Source organism: Parasteatoda tepidariorum, chromosome 2 (genome assembly GCF_982258835.1).
Source record: "Parasteatoda tepidariorum strain Cologne lab strain chromosome 2, Ptep-v5.0, whole genome shotgun sequence".
Lineage (NCBI taxonomy): Eukaryota > Metazoa > Arthropoda > Arachnida > Araneae > Theridiidae > Parasteatoda > Parasteatoda tepidariorum.
The window spans coordinates 119,530,847-119,552,134 of NC_141756.1; the positions used below are offsets into that span (position 1 = coordinate 119,530,847).

At 32.3% G+C, this 21,288-nt stretch overlaps 1 protein-coding gene across 1 annotated transcript in view; it reads left to right on the top strand.

The window, feature by feature from the left end:
* LOC107453272 (protein Skeletor, isoforms B/C) overlaps window positions 1-18,981 on the top strand; it is a 77,124-nt gene extending 58,143 nt beyond the window's left edge. The window contains exons 10-16 of the mRNA XM_043050114.3: window positions 1,181-1,307; window positions 3,697-3,813; window positions 4,887-5,210; window positions 9,283-9,476; window positions 10,397-10,457; window positions 15,809-15,972; window positions 16,893-18,981. Coding sequence (XP_042906048.2) covers window positions 1,181-1,307; window positions 3,697-3,813; window positions 4,887-5,210; window positions 9,283-9,476; window positions 10,397-10,457; window positions 15,809-15,972; window positions 16,893-18,200 — 2,295 coding nt within the window. The 3' untranslated portion in view covers window positions 18,201-18,981. The remainder of the gene's footprint in view (window positions 1-1,180; window positions 1,308-3,696; window positions 3,814-4,886; window positions 5,211-9,282; window positions 9,477-10,396; window positions 10,458-15,808; window positions 15,973-16,892) is intronic.
* Window positions 18,982-21,288: the final 2,307 nt, after the last annotated feature.

The window sequence follows — 21,288 nt, forward strand, 5'->3', positions numbered from 1 at the left end:
GGTAATTTAGCTGAATTCCGCCCTAATGTCAGCAAGGATATGAATTTTACCAGCTAGATGGCAAATCGCAGCTCGATGGCTCGAAATGTCAGAAAATCAATAAAATGAACAGAACGATATTTCGTCTAACTGCTGAATGTGGGGGGGGGGGGACTTTATAGCTAAATAGGATCTGTTCAATTTTCTTGTTACATATAGAACGAGGTAAAAAATTTAAATACCTCTATAAAGTTCGGTTCTTCATTACTGAAGCAGAGGGGGGCCCTATTAAAGAAAAAGTTTTGTCTATCTCCTCGGGGTAACCTATCAACGAAGAGGAATTTGATAAAAATTTCTCTTAAATACCGCGGAAGGTTCAAGCAACATCTTAATACTTTTTTTAAAAAAATAATTTTTTTTTTTAAGATTGAATTAGAAGAATTGTCTTAGGTCAACGAAAGTAGCTTTAATATTTTTTAATACTTAAACCCAGTTAAGTGTCACTGTTTTTGTAACATGATTAGCCATTACTGTAACTCTAATGCTACGTTAAGAATCGAATGAATTCATTACGCCCAAAAATCGAGACCTATCAGAATTATATTAACTTGGTCTTAACCTGAAGACATTTATAATAATAGCATTAATAAATCGATAACTGCAAATTCTGGTCCAAGTGATAATTAGTGAAAAAATATTCGGTTAAAAAAATATAAATGCAAATGAAACATCAGGTCTAGTGTAATAATAGATATAGCATAATACGTAATCAGGTATGTTGTCGGCTCCAATGTGATACTGAAATCGGTGAATCATAAATCAGTGCATTTAAAATATAATACTAGATCTCCTACGATACTGGTTTTATTATAATAATGAAGTCGGTGTTTCATAAGCTGGTATATGTTTACATTATGATACTAGATTCAGAACTATACTGATCTCATTTTTAAATACCTCATTTCAGAAATATTTTTCCCTTCGACAAAGGTCGACTTGTATTTAATCGTTTATTCGGCAGCGAGAAAACTAATTTATTGAATATGGCCCACTGTTCTAAATTAACTCATTAATCTATAAAGTAAAATTTATTTTTCGAACTTAGTTTAATCCTGAATATCTTAGATCACGATCACCCTGAATATCTTTTGATTTAATGATCGGATTTTCTCGTACTATATATATAATTTTGTTTGGACAGTGTGTTGGACGACGTGGTAGCTGCCCCGATACTAAATTCCCTGATGGTCAGAACAGTGTCACTCTTCTGAATGCTGCTGCTGTCAACGGTTACACCATGGTCACAGTGAAGAGACCTCAAGTGGGATGTGAGTTACATTCATATTTTATTCTATTACATTATTCTTGGAAATTATAAGGAATTAGAATACTTATGTGGAGCGAATATTGTAAAAGTAATATATTGTGATTTTTTGAATTGATTCGCATAATTTTTTTTTTAAATTGATAGTAATGATCACCTTTTACTGCTGGAAAATAAAGGAAATTTAAGCAAGTTATTTTCATTTATGATCAAGTGTTTATTTTTGTAAATGTTTTTGTAATTCTAGCAAAATAGTAGAAATTTTTACTTACACGGATATGTTTTTCTTATAATGATATATATTTCGTATAAAGTAAATGAATTACGTTACATATGTATAACATATAGATATATATATGTAATAATAATATAATAATAATATAATATGTATATATAATATAATAAGAATGACACTATGTTCCAAATGAAAAAAAAAATCAACAAAATTCTCATAACCATAAATTAGAAAATACGTACACTCTTTGTTGATTCTTTTCCTTATAATTTTCTAAGAAGCAAATTGTTAACATGTAAAGTAACAGGTTGCGTCAGATAGGAACAAATTTGCATTTGGTAGGTAAAGTGTCTGCTAAAAGTTTGGTGTCTAATGGGTCGAGATAGTGGACAAGAATGAAAATCAATGAATATTCTTTAAAGAACTGACCGAGATTCAAAAATAAGGAACAGAAAAAAACTGATTTATAAGGTTTATGAGGAGAATATGAAAGTTTGAGTATATATTTGACTGAATAATGTCATGTGTTTTTATAAGTTCATATGCTTTAATAATCTATACATAAATTTCTTTTATGTGGCACCATAAACTTAGGTATTTCTCTATCTATTGGCAACATTATAGTTATTCATTATGTTAGGTTGTTTTGAATAATAATTTGAATAGTGTTAAAAAATTAGTTACACGTTAAATATTTATTTGGATTCGTTTTATTAGGTTGCCTGAAGTAATGATTTGTGATGGTGTTGAATAGTTGGTTACTTGTTTAGAATATATTTGCATTCTTATTGAAACAGAAACTTAGATAGCTACAATAGAAACTTACAAAGTAATTATTCAGATTTATTTTCGGCTGTAGGAACACAAAGCGTGCTAGCGTGCTCCATACTGCGATACCAATAATTGGTGTCTCAATTTGCCTTTTTCTGGCAATAGCATGTATACATTCTACGAGACTCAAGTTATGGAGAGAGATGAGGAAATAGTAGAGCACGCAATGGAGCTTTGGGATAAGTTTTGGATCTTAACTCACGACAGAGATGGAAATAATCCTTTTGCTGCCTACGATACTGAAATGTTCCGAACACAGAGATACGGTGGTTTGTGGAATTTAATGGATATCAGACAGATTTTAAATGATTACAAAAATTCAATGCCTAAAAAACTTTGACATTATTGTGGGCATGTCTTAAAAGTAGCTAAAATGGAAATCAAAGTACTTACCTGCGGTAAATATCTAGACGGTGAAAAATAATTGGTTAATATTGGGAGTACAAATTAGTTCGGTCCGTTTTTTTGTGATCAAAAATGCATTTATTTCAGTACAAAATGAATGAGCAGATTAATCAAAGTATTCTTCATCGCTGGCTACTACTTTTTCCCACCTCTCAGAATTCGAATTTCATCTCGAAAAAATGTCTCTTCTTTTGAGGCGATAAAAGTTAGGAGCCAATTTTCGATTTCTGCGAAAGAAGTGAACTGGTGACCTGCCATATCGTGCTGCATCCGTTGGAACAACCAGTAATCAGAAGAAGCAAAGTCCAGCGAATGTAGTGGGTGCGATAAAATATCCCACTTGAGCGTTTCCAAATAATATTTACAACTTTTGCGACATCAGGCCGACTGTTATTATACAGAAGAATAATTTCTGTCATGTCTTTGACCGTATTTCGGCCGTTTTTCTGGTAATGCACGGCTCAAACTAATCAATTGTAGCCTATACCGATCACCCGTAATGGAAGGTAGCAGCTCATAGTGTACAACTCTATTCACCCTTCTTCATTCACCATTCTTGAAACGTCGAATCTATTCCCCAGATGATTTATCAGTTGAAGCATTGTCACCATAAACTTCTACAAGCATTCGATGCGCTTCAGCTGCACCTTTCTTCCAATTAAAGCAGAAACATATGAACTCCAGCAAATGCTGCTTAGTTACCACAAAATTCGACATATTCAACAAATTAAAAAACAGGGTTTTTGTATGAAACTCAAAAAACCAGCTGTCACGATGAAACATTTATAACAGCAGAGCCATCTCTTAAAAACGAACCGAACTAATTTGTATTCCCAGTATATTGTTTAAAACTATTTAAAGTATTAGGATTGGAGGAGGGATTTCTGTTTCACATGATGAGATTTGTTGTTATTTTTTTCAGTGGATGAGAAATATGATCAGCATATTTATTCAGATGGTCCTCAGGCAATTATATGGGCAATTGGACCATTGAATGACAAAGGGGAAGTTTCTTACCATGGGGCCATGCGATCAGAAGGTAAGCAACAACACAAAAAGAACAAATTAAGATTTATTAGACAAGATTTTCCGTGTTTATTACTTTTTAATTGCTACTTTGTATACATGCTACCATAATTTATTTATAATTTACTACTTTATATACCTGATACAGATAATTTATACTTTGGTTAAGATTAATGTAATTTAGTACATACTTTGTATAAGTGATATATATAGCGTTTTAGCTTGAAAGCTGTGCAGTATAGCCGCATACGGCTCTATCTACACGCACTTCGGTCCCAAAGAATTTCATTGATTAATTTGTAAAAGATAAATATAATTGATGAAAATTTAATGTGTAGAATGGCAACGGAAAAAAAACTTCCTTGATTACTAGATTTATATTAAACTGTATACTGTAGCTTCGTTTTATATAGAATTTGTTTTATGATGAAGAGTAATACAAGAGATATTTTTTGTCTGTTTTAATAAGTGGAAACAATTTTTCTTTTGCATACAAGGAGCCGTCCAAATATTATGCAAGCACTTAAAGGGGAAACCGGATGTTTTTCCTGATAGAAAGTAATGAAGAATATGAAAATGCTTATGTAAAATATTAAAATTTCAGTTTTTTTAAAAGCAACGTAAAAGGACGATTGTAAAAATTACATTTGGAAAAATTTAGTAAGTTAAATTTGGGAAAACTTCTTTTTATTTTAACAAATTTCAAAATTTTATTCAATAATTTTCTTTTTTACAAAGTTGCATCGTTTACAGCTTAATCCTTAAACTTTTAATATTAGATTGTCACAGTATAAGTAAGTATTAAATGGAGAAAAAAAACCATGGGTGGTGTTTTTTACAAATAGTTGAGGGTTTGTAATTAGCTTATTTTTTATTAAAAAGGGGGGATAAGGTGTCGAAAAGTGTCAAAACGAATTGTCCCTAATTGAACTTTAGCACAAATACAATTACTACCCACTCCGAAAACGCTAAATAAACTTGTATAGCAAAATTATATTATGATAGTGAGAGTTATAAATTATTTTATAAGAAAATCACTTTTTATTGCAATAGAATAATTTTTCCTGCACTATTTTCTTTCTAAAGGTGACGTCTACATCGATTTCGCCCGATCCCCGCAATGGAACTGTCCTCAACCTCTTGAGCCAGACACAGAACCTCCACCCACCACTACGACTACTAGAAAGCCGACCAAAAAACCGGAACGAAAACCCACTACCCCCAGCAGCCGAAGTCGTAGACCCCAACATCAACAATACGCCAGTAGGACAGCTGCATCGGATGTTCGAGTGAGCGAGGCTAAAGTGAGCACTGCCTGGCATGTCCCACCCATTGTTTGTCCGGCAGATAGAACATTCCGAGCTCAAATTGGACCATCTGGCGGTAAAAAGGGGTTTCAAGCTATAACTGGTAAAATACGATTGCATTGCATTTACTTTTAGTTTGACTTTCATTATATGAATGTTACAAGAGCAATAACAAAAAATAAAATAGATTTTTTTTTAAAGAAATTAAAATGAATGCTATAGGGTTAAAATGATTTGAGTCTATAGGTAAATGACAAAGTTGTAATTTAATCGAATGATTGCCCTAGCATATGTTCTATTAGACTATGGTAGAAGCAATTGATCAACTAGGTTTGAGTATCGAAGAGCCATAACAGTCGAACCTGCAATTCTCTATGCTGAACATTCTGCAGACATGCAGCAATCTGCCAAAATAATTTGTAAGAAATTTGGGACATACAAATTCGCAATACAAAAAAAATTTATCCTTAATAAAAAACAGTCAGTAAATTGGGTCAATTTTTTTGTGTTAGAAATTTTGAAGTACAAAGCTTTAGCGGGATGTCGAACATCCTCCAAAATTGCAACTTGTTCACGTGCATTAAAGTGATTTTTTCTCATAACTTTTCAAATAGTGCCACCGACAACTTACGAATTATTGTTATAAATTTAAAAAAATAAATAAATAAAAGAAGAATTGAAAATAAGAAATTTTTCTCAACTTTTCCTGGTAAGAATAAGAAATGAGCTATCAAATAGAACGTACATTTTTTACTACGGAACACTGTGATATCGTGTTTAATGCCACTTGCCAATACCGGCAAGCCTTCTTGGTAAAACCAAGCGAGCTTTAAGGCAAAGTTTCTTGTTTTTCAATGGCGCCATCTATGGGCAAGAATATACGACTTCAGCCATACACAAATCACAGTCCCTTTATAGAGCAGACCTATTCCTACATCTTTTCATTCATCCACAAATCATAATTATGACCTGAATTAGAGAACGATCCATCTCCAATTCAGTACCCTCAGAGGCATGATTTGTTATGGGAACATGGAGGACTTTGTGACCCGACAGATTCAACTTGCACCAGTCACCATTCGCTACACGGGGAGTCTGGCCGTATCGTAATTATATACTTTACGATATAGAGTTCCGTATTCAATTTACAATAGTATGATATAAACAATTTCATTTTTAATGCGCAATATTATCTGCTCCATGTTCCAAATTTTATAGTACAATTCTATGCTCCATGTACGAAATTAAAATTATACGCTCACTATACTATATTGTGATTTTATGTTCAGTATAAGCTATTACAGTTCGACATTCGTGAACTCTCTTTTTTAATATAATATGTCAATGATCGCACATTTAAATGAAAAGGGAATAAAATTTCGTTTTCAATTCCATAATGAGGTAAACACCCTACTGTTGTAAAACTTGTGCAAAAGTGCACCAGGCATTTGAGATTTTTTTTCCTTTTTCAGGAAATGTTGGCATCTTCATTTTTTATTTTCAATTTCTCATTTTATTAACCTTTATTAAATTTAAAGATATTTAATTGGTTCATGTACCTTTTTAATAAAAGCACCGAACCCTACTCTCAAAATACCTGACTCTATCTAGGTTATATTTTTTTTTCTTTCTTTACTCACTCCGCGACTTACAAGATTAGAAAGATGTTCTCGACTTTTATTTAGCCATCCCATTTAATTACACGAACTGTTCGAGAATTTTTCACCTTCCAGTGATGTGACACACAGAACTGGAGTGGATCTGATCGAATCTCTATACACATCTATGGCGGGGCACTTATCCCTTTTCATTAGGACTTCTTTTCAACTTTCCGTTTTATGTTCGCTTTTTTTTCCTTTCTTCCTCTCTCTCTTCAGTTTCGGAAGTAAAATTCGGTCTATTTCATTTTCTTCTCACCGAACTATTTTTCTCTTCTTTCTTGTTAACCACTACTTCTTACACTGAATATTTCGTTGCAGGGAATATTCGAAATAACTACTGGTTAAATTTTATTCAAATATAGTCTATTTTTTTTAAAAAAAAGTTATCACGCGTTTTATAGTAAAAATCGCAGTAAATTACGCTAGAAATATAAGCACGCCTTTAAAGGAATACGGTTTTTACAATAATATTTATTTATTATATTAACCTAAACAGTGATTGGTGGAGATTGCTTAAATGGTACTTTCCACTAATTGATTACGCAAAAATCTTTTTTTTTTAAATATGTAAAATCATGTACATACATATTTTTGCTTTGAATTAACGAGTTTGCCTAGAATTAGTAAAATTGAATGTTTAATTAACGCTATTTACTGTTGCTACCTTTTTTTTTTTTTTTTTTTTGAAGTAGCAAATAAGAAATAGGCATTAAAAATATCAGAACACAATAGTTATGATTTGTAGCGATTTTAAAAAGTGCTTGTGTAAGTAAGACAAACGTAGTTTCGGGTAAACCGTGTTTAAAGTTTTATGATCAATAATCCGTATAAATATATAAAATGTTACAACTAACTATAATGCATCAGTATCAAGTCTATATGTTAATGATGCTTCTTCGCAATTTTCAAAGGTCTGAAATGCTGATATAGTCTTTTTTTTCCACGTCGATCTACCCTCACGCGAGGCCTAATATGTTTTTTTTTAACATACTCTTTAGTTGCTGAACCTATAATTTCTAAACGATCCATGAATATCGTCCAGTAGTGGACAGATCGTAAAGACAAGAACACCGAAGTCAAGCATCACTGGTCGCGGTCAATAAGCCGAAGAGTGACCACTTTGATCAGCCTGCGTAGGAACCGGGGGTCCTCGTTACGTTAAACTGTTCTACCGTAAAGTGCTTCACTTCGCGCAAAGGTCGTCGGGCTACCAAAGCAGGGGAGTCATCCCCTCTGCAGAGGATCAAAATTGTGATCGCATGTCTTCGAATCATCCCCAGGGATGTTTCCCAGACCGTCGCCAATAGCCCATTGTGCAGCTCTAGTGTGACGTAAATAAAGTACCAACCAATCCATAACTATCGATAAACTTTTCCAACCTTCATTAAAAAATCATTGCAGCTGAGGAAGTTTTGATTTCAACTATTTATTTTGAAAGTACGATTAATTCTTTTCCTTAACCAAATTATTTCAATAAAATAGTTGAAATGATTGCATTTTACTAAGTGAATTGATAGGAGTGAGTAAATCCATGAATCAACTAAGAGTGTAAGTTCGCTTGTTTAGACACGTCATATCATGTCCTGCGTTACTCTCAACATATTACGCTGTAACTTTTACAAATAATCTAGGATAAACTACTTTAAATGAATTTTTAAAAAAATTTCGTTCAATATTTAAAAGTTTTACGTTGCTGTTACCCTTTTAACCGCTTCCCTGATTAGCCCGAGTTAACTCGGGCACATATTTATTATCCCGAGTAAATTCGGGCATAGCAGAATTCGTCAATACGTTTTGTTTTGTCACGTTTTTATTTGACCGGAAGCAAAACAAAAAATAATAATAATCTACTGTGATTGGAAGTTTGCTAATTTTTGTGTGGGAATCTTGCTATTTGTGGGACTGCAGGCGTGTTTTATACAATTGTATATATGACGGTTGCTGAATAAAAAAATGGCGAATAAAAAATGAGAAAGAATAAAAAAAAATAGCGTTCGCGAACGAAAGTGAAAGTAAAGCAGATGATTTTTCAGATTATGAAGATGTGAACATATACAAGGACTAGTTTTTAACTTTTTTCAATTGCCCAAAATTATTTGAGATAGTAAACTGATGGAAGTATTTTTTACGCATAAAAAATTAAAATTTCAACTTAGAACTTGTGTATTATAATTTGTTTTAGTTCCTTGTATTTATTAATGGAATATGTTGATAATAAAAAAATATGTTGATTTTTTGAATTTTTTGTTCAAAAAAATTAGTAAGGGAAGGTGTTAATTGTCGAAACTTGAAAAGGACATACAGTTTGGAAATATCTGTAGCAGAAACTTGGGGAGTGTATTCTTAGCTTTCCGCATAACTTTTTAATTTAAAGTTGTAAATTAAAAGTCCTCTATAACTGGCTAACCCTGTACGTTCTGAGACTTACTAATATTCTTTTTACTGTTTACTTTGACTGTGAAAATTTTACATCTTCTATTCACTTATTGATTGACTTCAAACAATTGTTTGCAGGTCAGGTGGGTTGGGGCCTTGCTTGGTACATCAATGGAATGCTCATTCCCGAACTAACGGTGGAAAGAGGCAAGACTTACACTTTCATTGTGGAAGGGGGCGATGATCCTGAAAATCTGGCACGCACACACCCTCTCTACATCACAGACGATCCTGAAGGAGGATACGAATACAAGACCAGCGCCGAAAAAAAGGTCTCCTATTTGGTCAAAACTGGCCTTTTTTTGTTATTAATAATAGGCATCATCATGCGTTCAATATTTGTTGTTTTATGACTAAGAAGCGCTTAACGTTTGAGCACAAGTATGAAATTCGTTTACCATAATATAATTCTGCGTAAAATATAATTTTAATAATTAATTAGCACTTTATTAATAAAATTATTATTGATTAAATTATTATTAATTAAATAATTATTAATCAAATTACTTTTCATTAAATTATTATTAATTAATTACTAAATACATTATTATTAATTATTACTTATTTAATAATGGTCAAAAAGTTTTACAATGGCAAGATACACAATTTTTTGATATGACAAGCATAGAAATTTTTGAATTGAAATAACTGCCTATAAAGTTTAAGCAAATTGGACGCATAGTTCTTGAGAAATGAATTTTAAAAAAAAACCTGGCACTGTTGAAATTTAATATAATATGAAACTAGCTGACCGATTTCGTTCCATTTCTTTTTTAATATTGTCATTTAACACTAGATTGCCCAAGGAAGTCATTTTGACTGCTTTTTAATTTCAATTAGAAAAACAATGATGTATATAATGACACAATTTCTTAGAATGTTGCGACTTTTTGTACGCGTAACTTTTTTATTGTTAATATTTACTAATAACAAGTTATGTAACTGTAAGTATTATAAATATATAATATTACAAATTAATTTCAAACAAATTTCTTTACACATTAGTTATTCTTTCACAATGCAGTCATTTCCACTGCTTTTTGGGCAATATAAGTATATACTAAGTTTCATTCTTTCTCGTGTTAAAGCTGCGCAGTATAAAATTGGCAAGAAAAAACCATTTTCATAGTTTGAAAATGAAAATATTCTTCTTCTTTAAGTGTGCTAATTTTAATTTGTATTTGGCTTACAGAGAGTAAAAGTTTATGCTGGCGTTTCGAGCGACAGAAGAGGAAAACACACTCCGTCTGCAAGTGAGTTTCTTCTTTTTTTCCGATTTAAACTTACATGCTTACACAGGAAAACAACCCTGTTTACAGGACATATTTCGTTAAACAATCCGCTATTTAGAATAATTAAAGAAATTCTTCACTGCCAGTTGACAACTGTGGAAAAATGGATACTATAATTTGATTTATAATATTGCTTCACTGGCTGCGATCAGTGTGCGGATGGGTGACCACTCGTATCAGTTTGCGTAGGGAACGAGGGTGTGCGGTATGGGTACTCGTTAAACTAGTTAACGTAAAGTGCTCAACTTCGCGTGCGGGTCGTCGAGCTACAGAAACGGGGGTGCCATTCCCTCTGCAGAGGATCAAAATTGTGATCGCATGTCTTCGGATCATTCTTAGGGATGTTTCCCAGAACTGTCGTCAATAGCCCATTGTGCAGCTCCAGTGCCACGTAAATGAACTACAACAACAACATCATATTGGTTCAATGTTTTCCCTACAAATACATCATCATCCAACCATGGCCAAGCACTTAAACCAATTTTTCTATCTCGATGATATCTTTAGACGGCAAAGGTGACGTGGACGGCACCTGAGCTGGAACTCCCTTCTACAAACACCCCAACTAATAAGAGAATTTCAATCAACGACAGATTTAGCGAACACTTTGCTGCGTATATTCGCCAGATTTTTGGCCAGCTACCAGGATCGAATTCACAACCCCCAGTTCTTCAACAAGTGCGAGCGACGCTTTAACCTAATACGCCCACCAGACCTCCCTTCAGCTGTGAAAAAGTCTAACAAAAATTTAAAATGTCAAAGAGTTAGCAGCATGAAGCCCTTGTTAATGAAACAGTATAACAAAAGAACATGTTTGAATTATAGATTTCATTTTATTTTCTAACCAGCGTTTAACTAACGACTCTAAATATTTAAATCTGTTGGTTTGTAATTTTGAACTCAAGCCTGACTCCAAGGGAACCCTAGCATCAGGCATGATTAGGACAGACTATGCCAGTGGTTATCAAAAGGTGTTCCGCGGAACCATTGGGAAGGTCCCATGAATTTCAAGAGTTTAAAATTTTATTAGCTGATTGTATTTGAAACTTTTAATTACCCTTATATCCAATTAAGGATCCCCATGTCAGTTAATGTTTTGGTTCTTATTGTTAAATTATTTAAGTAAAATGCTATATAAACTAAAAAAAGGCTAAATAAACTAGAAAAATGAAGAAAACAAAAGTGATTTTCTTAACAATAATGTATTGAATAAATTATAAAAACGATATGAATTTATAAAAAATAGCATTACTATGAATTTCTTATCAAACTTTCTCATAAAAAAATCATCACTAAATTTTTTCATGGCAACTGTAACTGCAATTCAGTCTTACTTTATGCTTTTCAACAACAAAATAAATAAAAAAAAGTTCAAAACTGGACAAGATGCCGCTTCTGACTTGTGATTTCAAATTTTTGATTCAAGACTAGTATTAAAAAAACTATGAAAGAATTTTATTCTTCCCATTTGAAAATAATTACTAGCCTTGTTTTGTGAATAATATGTTAACAGTAGCTAATAAGAACTCAGTCAGAAGAAGAATTCATATCTATCAACCATGGCTGATATTTAAAACTGGCCCACAGCATGAGAGGCAAGCACCCCGTCCCCTGATCCACTGTGACATGGCCTTTCTGATCCGTAGTTGATTCTGCTTTATTCTCCTTTATTTTCACCTGCTTTTTTAATTTATCTTCATATTGCGAAGTTAGTATCTGTTTTTTTCGTATTCGGGAAAATATCATTACGAAAAATATCTTAAAGTAGAGTAAAAAAATTAAAAAAAAAAAAAAAAAAAAAACTTTTTATTGTTCTAAAATTTTGAGGGGGGATTCAATATGGACCTCAAGTAAAAGTATTTTTGAACTGCAATCATATTTCTAGAAATGCTAAAAAATACGGCTTCTACAAGAAGATTACATATGATTAGGCCCAGCCACGTGATTTTAATCACATGATTGCACCTATACACGTGATTGTGCTTGGCGATTACATCAATTCGGTTTGATTTATTATCACGCTGAATGAAATTCCGAAATCTGATTTAATTGGATAACTGTAATTGACGTCACGCGTGTGTGTCGTTCCTCATTGGCTTCTGAATTGTAGCATAAATGAATGCCATAATGATGATGGCTTGCAGGGGGGGGAAATTGAAATGGCGTCATTTATAAGCTTCATTTTGGTATGTGAAGGTTAAATGAAAAATAAAAAGGTAAGTTAAAAAAGAAGAAAACAACAGAATCAACTGTTGGTTAACGGGGGAGTATTCGAATAAAAAATGTTTAGATAATCGAAGTTCTTTTGTATGTTCATGATTGCTCTTAAAAAAATGAAGGGTATTTTTGAAAATGCCAAAGTATTATTTCCCATAAATAATAATAATAAAATGAACTTTCAGGTAGGTTTATTATAAGCAACCTAATTTGGTAAATAATTTCATTACTGATAAGAATACATCAAGTTTTCGTAATTAAGTAGAATGTTATTTAATTTTCTGTCAACACAATTTTATTTACCGTAAATAATAATCATTATTGCTTGATTTCACTTTTAATCTTTTTCTCACTGCTGCTCCAAGTGTATTCATAATTAGGGATGAATTTTAAATCCTTTGATGAGGAAAAATCACAAAGATATATTTTTTGTTTGCTGTTGTTGTTATTACGTTAAGTAGTCTTCGACTAACACAGTTTGCTAATTAATGACACTAATTGGAATGGTATCTAATGAAGTCAATGATATCGAGATGGGATTTGAGAAAAATACAGTAGGAAGGAATTTCTATCAAAATTAATTACTCTAATGATGTGGATAATTTGAAAGTAAGAGATTTTGATAAGTCTCTCTACAAGTTATATAAGAATTGAATTCAACGAATAGATAAACAAAAAGGTACTGTTCATTTTTAGATCTTAATTTCATCATCTCCTTTATAAGTTCTGGATAATTCTTCTCATTTAGAGTTAGATTATTTAATTTGTGATCTTTTTTACTTTTAGAAACTAAAATTAATCAAATCTTTGAATTCCCAACACAATATTTAATAATTATTTATTTTTCGTTAATTCGTCGTATTATGGTACCCGTAAAAGTTTTAGATAATTCTTATCATTTAGTGCTAGGTTATTTAAATTTTATTCTTTTTCAGTTTTCAAAATATTAAACTAAACTTTGATTTACCTATCAATTCACTTTAGTGAACCCAACATAATATTTAATAATTATTATTTACATTTCATTAAGTACGTAACATTACCGAAAATTTTCTCTAAAATATTTTTTTTCAATTGTAATGTAAGGTTTAGAAATATGTTTTTTTTTCAAGAAAAAAATTTTGCTAACAGTTTGTAGGAAATTCTAGCATATTAAAATTTTTTACTTGGGGAAAAAACCCGCGCAAAGGTTCTTTAAAAATATATTCTGTGAGTCCCCCTACAAAAAAAAACCTAAACAAAACAGTGTCAAGCTTTGAATTTTCTATGGATTTTTTAGTAATAGACGGTTATACTTTAAATTTGATAATTAATTAGAGATGCGTAGGAATTTACGAAATCAGTTGTAAAAATGTACTGCTTTTCAATAAAAGAATTTTTTTTTATTTATTGAAAAAAAAAACACTAAAAAAAACTTTCTCAAAGTCGTAACGTAAAAATAATTTTATTTTTTGTTTTGCTTTATACAAAGGTAGCTCAAAGTATACTCAATCTTTCTTTTGGATAAATGTTTGATTCTTTAAATGGAATTAAGTTTATTTACTAAGAAGGACCATCTTCTTCACGCGATTCTTAGGAAACATGACAATTCGGACCAAACAATTTCTTCAAATTTTAGGTCTTCAAAACAATCTAAATTTTTTTTGTATATTTATTTAGTTACATTTATTAATAGATAGCAGTGTAGTTTATTGACATTTGCTCAAGAAAAAAATTAAATAGATATTCACCACATTTTGAATACCAGGAAAATGACATATTAGCTTAGAAGTTTGAAAAAACAGTCATTTTAAGCTATTAGTAAGTAACAAAATCTAAGCCTTTATGTTTGGTGGAACATGAATGACTTAAATTAATTATTTTGTCTACTGTAGAAAGAATCAAAAAAAAAATTTGTTGCTGATATGTACAGAATAAAATTGTGTGTCATTAAATAAATAGGTAACTTTGATTACATTCAATCTTATTACAATCAAACATAAACTTGGTATTAGTTTAATATTTGCTTTCCCTCTTTACAGTATTAGCAGTTAAAAAAAATTCTGGTAACACTTCAATGTCCTGGCATTCATAAGCCAAGAAAGTGACAGCCAGGATAATGACAAATTCGCCATTTTATAGCATATAACTTTACTTTAATTTAATATTTTGGCTTAAGACGTTTATATTCTGCAGAAAACAACAGTATTTCTTAAAATAACTCAGATAAATTTATGTAGTGTATGTTATTAATGATTTCAAGAAGACAGGAAAATGACAACACAAAAACCTACTAATCTTGAAAATTTTTTTGAAATAGATTTTGAATCAGAAAGTTGGTTCTTTATTCATGCAACAAGACATGTTCAGGTAGGAAGGTATCTAATCAATCTATTAACATAAGATATTAATTGCTGGCTCTATCCATTTTGGTTATAAACCACTAAATGAAAGTAGCCAGGAAAATTACAGATTTTCCTTCGACAAACAAATTATTGACAGAAAAAATAATTTTAAACGAAGTTTTTGTAAATAATACCCTCTTCGTATATTCTAAAAATGCTTACACTGGTTGAGATAAAAAAAAAATTAGATATTGAAAATTTTATGGGAAGTTTTGAAGCTAGTTATTCGAAATATTGCTTGTGACATGCCAGAAACATGAAATTTTGAAGTTCAATTTAATTTTTTAAATATACAAAATAGTCGATGCTAGTACTAGGTCATTTTAAAATGCTAACAGCAAAGCTATTTATTACAATTTAAAAAAAAAATATTTCTTTTAGTATTATAGTATTAGGTCTTGGAGCAAGGGACTGTGAATTGTCATATTTCGGGAGAATCACCCAGATATTAAATACATTAGGAATTTAACTTAATTTATATATTTTGTGACAGCACTTTTACTAACTTTATAGATATTTTCTAACTTGTTCCAGAATTTTAAATTCCCTAAAAAGTGAGATAAAATTGCTATTCTCTCTTGTTTGAATGTAGGTACAAATCCACCTGTATCGGATCCTTTTAACGGATTGACCTTTATTAAAATTTATTAAAATCTACCAGCATTCGAATTTCTTGTTCTTTTTGATAATAAAGTCTTATTTTTTCCGCAGAGGGGCGCATGTGCGAGTATAAACTTCCAAAGAACTTAGCAGTTGATGATTTTGCAACATTCGAATTATTCCAAGAGAATTTGGAGCTCAAATGCGATCGTGGCAAACAGGGACGTTTGACTTTCAAACCAGACAAGGACACTCCAGATCTTCTTTATTACCAGGTAATTATTACTACTTTTTTCTTTTTAATTTTGAATCTTTTACCATAAGTTCGTGCTCATGGATTAAGTTATACATTATACTCATGATATCCTTAATCATTTCATACTTTGCAAAATTTTTATGCATTTAATAACATGCATAAAAACAATTATTAATTGCTAGTGAATGTGAAAAAAAGCAAAAATGTAATTTTACAGAATACTGGGTTTCGTATTTTGTCTGTAACATTAGTTACAGTAATTGTTTAAATGTAATTAAAATTAGAACTTTATCCCATACATTTAAAAACAGCGATTTCAACCCAAATAGCAAAATAAGGTTTATTTTCACACAGCAGAAACCTTGTAATGAAAGCCTAAAAGAAGTTTTTTATGCGGTTTACGTGTAAACCTTATAATCTTAAAACAAGATCTGTGTCAATCTGATCTTTTCTACGCAAATTGCCCTAATCCAAAACCTTGAAAAACAAACTTCTATATGAAAACCTTAAATCGTGGTTGTCTTAGGGTTTTCTAGCTTGAAAAAATTCTTGAATAAAGCTAGTCTTAAGGTGAAAATAGTCTTAAAACTAGGTAATTATAAGGTTTCTTTTCGCAACGTCTTGTATGCTCAGCTAAAATCCACCTTGTCATGAAATTTTAATGGACAATGCAATTTGATCCTATCTCTAGTGTGGCGTCAGGTAGAACGTCATTATGGATCTAAGTGACAATACTTTAAAAAAAAAAGCTTTGAAAAATTATTTTTAATCCTTTTAGGATGACAGGTTTGAAACTGCAATATTTTTGCTTTATTGAAAAGCGGTTTTTAGTACAAATAATTTCGTGACAATAGAAGAAAAATTCTGTTACAAGGTTGCGGTAATGGTACATGCTTTCTGGGAACTAATATCTTTTTTTTCAATCTCTTCTCTTTCAAGTGTTACACGCACAGACACTTGGGCTGGAAGATACACGTAGTGGATTCCTGCCAGGACACCCTACGGCATGAGGCTAGCATACAACATGTGAGGAACATAACCTACAACTCCTTTGAAAGCGACTACAAGAGAGGAGGGGAGAAAAAGAAACTACCTTCATATGCCAAAGAGAGTTGGACGGAGGAATCAAAAGAGATTGAAGACGACTTCTTAAACCTACAGCTCAAAACACCAGCTTATGAAGAACCACATCATCGCCCTTCCACACCAGAAACGAAAGAGCGCACTCAATATTTCTACACCACTCCCGAGCAGAGAAGTTTGTATAAGTTCAAAACGACGCGTCCACCACCGCCACCCACGCAAAGGCCAGTGACAATGGAATCATTCAATCTCGGTGACGTCATCCACTCGCCCGGTCCCAGAGGTAATTATTTCTACAACAATCAGCAAGCCCCTTCGAACCATAAACAGAGGTACCAGTCAGAAGCGATCAAAGTGAAAGTGTACCAACCACCGCAAAGCTCGGTAGCACCGCAGCAACAGCAGTACAAGCCAAGACCGCAGCACCATACGCAGCAGGACATTTTGGGAGCTGTGGACGCTCTCCGGTCGCAAATATCCGTCATACAAAATGCCCGAAAAGAAAAGCCGCTGAGGGATGACGATGTCCGACATTACCGCACCCAGCAGCGGCATAATGGTTACAGAAACGTCACCAGACAGCCACCGCAACATTCGAAAGAGCAATCCCTGTCGCAGATCTTCGCGGTGGCAGGTCGCAACGGACAAAGCGTGATACCCGTTATCTTGCATTCTACTGGGAAAAATCAACGGCCATTTGTTCCTCCAAGCCGTCCCCAAACAAGGCGACCCGCAGAAACAAAATACCACCCTTACGCAGCAGAAGCTTCCTCATACTTGCCGGTCATCGTTCAAAGGGAGACTGCGAACAGATCTCGAGATGTTCCTCTCGTCCCTGTAGTTCTCGACAAATCCGAAAGCAGGAATTTGCACACACTGCAACAAGTCCTCTCGATGCTCAACGCGAATCCGCAAAGCGTCAAGATACTCAACTTAAACCATCATCGTTCGAGAATAACCAGAAGTGCTGATCATCACCATGGTCATGACGGTCACGATCACGATGACCACGGCCATGAGCACGAGGATCACGATCATAAACACGAGGGACACGAAATGCACCACAAGTCCAAGAAATCTTTTGGGATCAACCTCTTTATGCCTTTTCAGACTCTGGTCATCGCTTTCATTGCATCCGGGTATTTGAGTCGAAGGCTGGTCTAGAAGACTCGTTTCATCTTTGCAATATAGCCATAAGTCATTATTTGTGTATTTATCTGTTGTATAAAATAGTGTTATATTTTTTTCTGTGATGTATAGAGGATGTTTATTATATCTGAACAGATACTCAGGGTGTTTATTGTTTTATCCATATGTACTATAGAGGATAAAATTAGCAGTCGCCGCCTGCTATACAAATGGTGGTGATTAATAAAATAACTGCCAGTCACCACTCGATCACCATTTCTTTCTTCAAAAATGCAATGCGCATTTTAAAACTTTTTTTAATGAGTATGAAATTACTATGAGTATTTAATAATATTCTGAAAAATATTTTATTTTACGTTTTTTTAAGAAAATTTTCTTAATTTTTAAAATTTCACAATGTTTACCAGATTATGAGGTACATTTATATAGCCAATATTATGCAATTACTTGCCAATACTTTTCTTTGTTTCAAAATTTTCAATTTTTGAAAAAGTGGCTATATGTTTTAAAACGTGATCACTGTTAAAAATGCAACTGCTAACCACTAGCCTGTTACAAAATTGTTTAATTTTGCACTGCAATCTGTCCATCGCACAGGGTTATTAAAATGCTTAAAAACTCCAGGATGTTGGAAAAAAATAAGCAAGTTTTCATAACTTCACATAATTACAAATATAGCTATTAACATTTATCGGTCTGAAAGTATTTCTTGTTTGCTTCCCATCTGGTATAATTACAATGATTAATTATTATTATAATCAATGATTAATTACATCTAAAATTTAAAAATACGACAGATACTAATTAATTACATCTAAAATTTAAAAATACGACAAAAATAAGTGTCATAAAAATAATTAAATAATTTTAGTTATGCTACATATATGGTGGCATTGTTTCGTTAAGGGTTAAAACAAGAGTAATTTAAGTTTTAAAAAGTATTATTATTACCTTTAATTAGTTTTAAATAAGGAATTTATTTACTAATATAATATACTCATTTAATTTCGTAGAAATGCCTTAAACAAGAACCTTGCTTATTTTACATGTTATTAATGAATATCTTTTTTGTCCGTATATCATTTTTATTAATAAGTGAATCTATATCTAACGCATGTAAATATATTCGTAGTATTTAATAGTTTTATATTAAAGTGAGTAGATGATATATATGTGGTTTTAAATAAGAAGTATAGTTATTTTTGAATACAAATCTCTTATAGTTATTGTTGAAACGTTTTGATACGAGCTATACGTTATGTTCTGTCTTTATAAACGTGTATATTTTATTTATAAATAAATTTATTTTATAACAAATATGTATTATATTCATTATCAATTTTACAAAGCAATTTATGAATTGATTAAATGAAGCTATATGCATAGCTTATTGTAAATAAACATCAAAATTCAGCTTTTACACTACGATTAATCGGGATTAGACAAAATTTTGCTCATGTTATGGCCGCATTGAATGGTCTATTAAAGTCCTTGTAATTGAGAACCTAACTCAGAAGACGACGGAATCTTGAATTAAGTGACGCAGTGTACCATTAAACTCTGTATTCTCTACTCTTGATCTTTTAGAGCCCGATATTTTCTGTTGCTGTATTTCTTATAAGTTTAAACCAAAACAAAATTTAAAATTACTATTGAGTTTCTTATACGATTTCACATGTTTTTGTCTGTATATAAAATAATGTATTCTGAAAAATGCATTTTGTTTTTTTATGCAATATGATTTTTCTGCTATGATTTATGGTCTTAACTAACTTCTAGTTTTCAGTATCACTTGCTGTTTTTTATGTCATATTTTTCAGCATTTTGATAAAAAGAGAATTTACATGTCGCAGATATTTGTCCTCACTGTTACTTCGAATGTAATTCAAAAATTTAAACTTGAATTACTTATCAAGTAAGATTGGCAACGATAGCCACATATTTAATTTCATGTTGTCAGCGTTCTTCTTAAGCAGCCGTTTTTTCTTTCTTCAGGAAATTAAATTTGGAAAACAAATTGGTTCATAGTAAAGCGTCTTTTTAGTACGTCTCCTACTTTACAATAGACTTTTACTTTAAGTAATACGTATTTTAATGGAATTTTAAGTAGTAAATAATACTTTTAAGGAAAAATTTCATTCTTTTTACTGGAATGTTTGGGCCTTACCAAGGAGGATCCCCTCTTTGTCATTGACTTTCTTCGAATGAACAGTCCTTTGGAACTTGTTAGACTTCGTCAGAATTCGGAGCATTGGAAAGAACATAAAAACATTCTACGTGACTTAGTAGTGTTTTTGTAAAAACATTAACTTGTGAGGTTTGAAATTTCATTTATTCCCCGTGTTTTTGTCACCTTATATTTACTATGATATTGATAATATATTTATTATAGTTAATAATCTTTGCAGCGATGACTTGAGCAAGTACTTCTGTACTTAAGCGAGTACTTAACAGCCTCAGATATATCTTAGTAGATATTCAAATTTCAATTTATCAAAAGTTACTTGGTTTATTGTTTATTGAAAAGTCCCGCAGTGGACTGATAGTTAAGAAAAGATTCCCAGCAGATAACCGAAGTCTAGCATCACTGACTGCTGTCAGTGTGATGGTGGGTGACCTGCTTAGTAGGAACAGTCTGCTTAGGGACCGAGGGTGTGCGGTATGGGTCATCGTTAAACTGTTCTACAGTAAAGCGCTCGACTACGCACGCAGGTTGCCGGGCTACCGAAATGGGGGTGCCTTCCCCTTTCCAGAGGATCAAAATTGTGATAACATGTCTTCGGATCATCCTCAGGGATGCTTCCCAGACCGTCGCCAATAGCCCATTGTGAAGCTCTAGTGTGACGTAAATAAACTACAACAGCAACTGTTTATTGGAATTACATACATTTGCAGGCTTGTGTGCTCAATTTAGACTTATAAGCCTTTGTCAAAGAAGGACGGATAGCACAACACAGAGAAGAATAGCACGAAGATGCATTCATGGTAACGGCGGGATTCGAACCTGCTACCTCTTTTAGAATGGCCCATATATATTTAAATATCTAATGTTATGTTGCATACCTCCTGGTATTTCATCCATATATATTTAAATATGTAATGT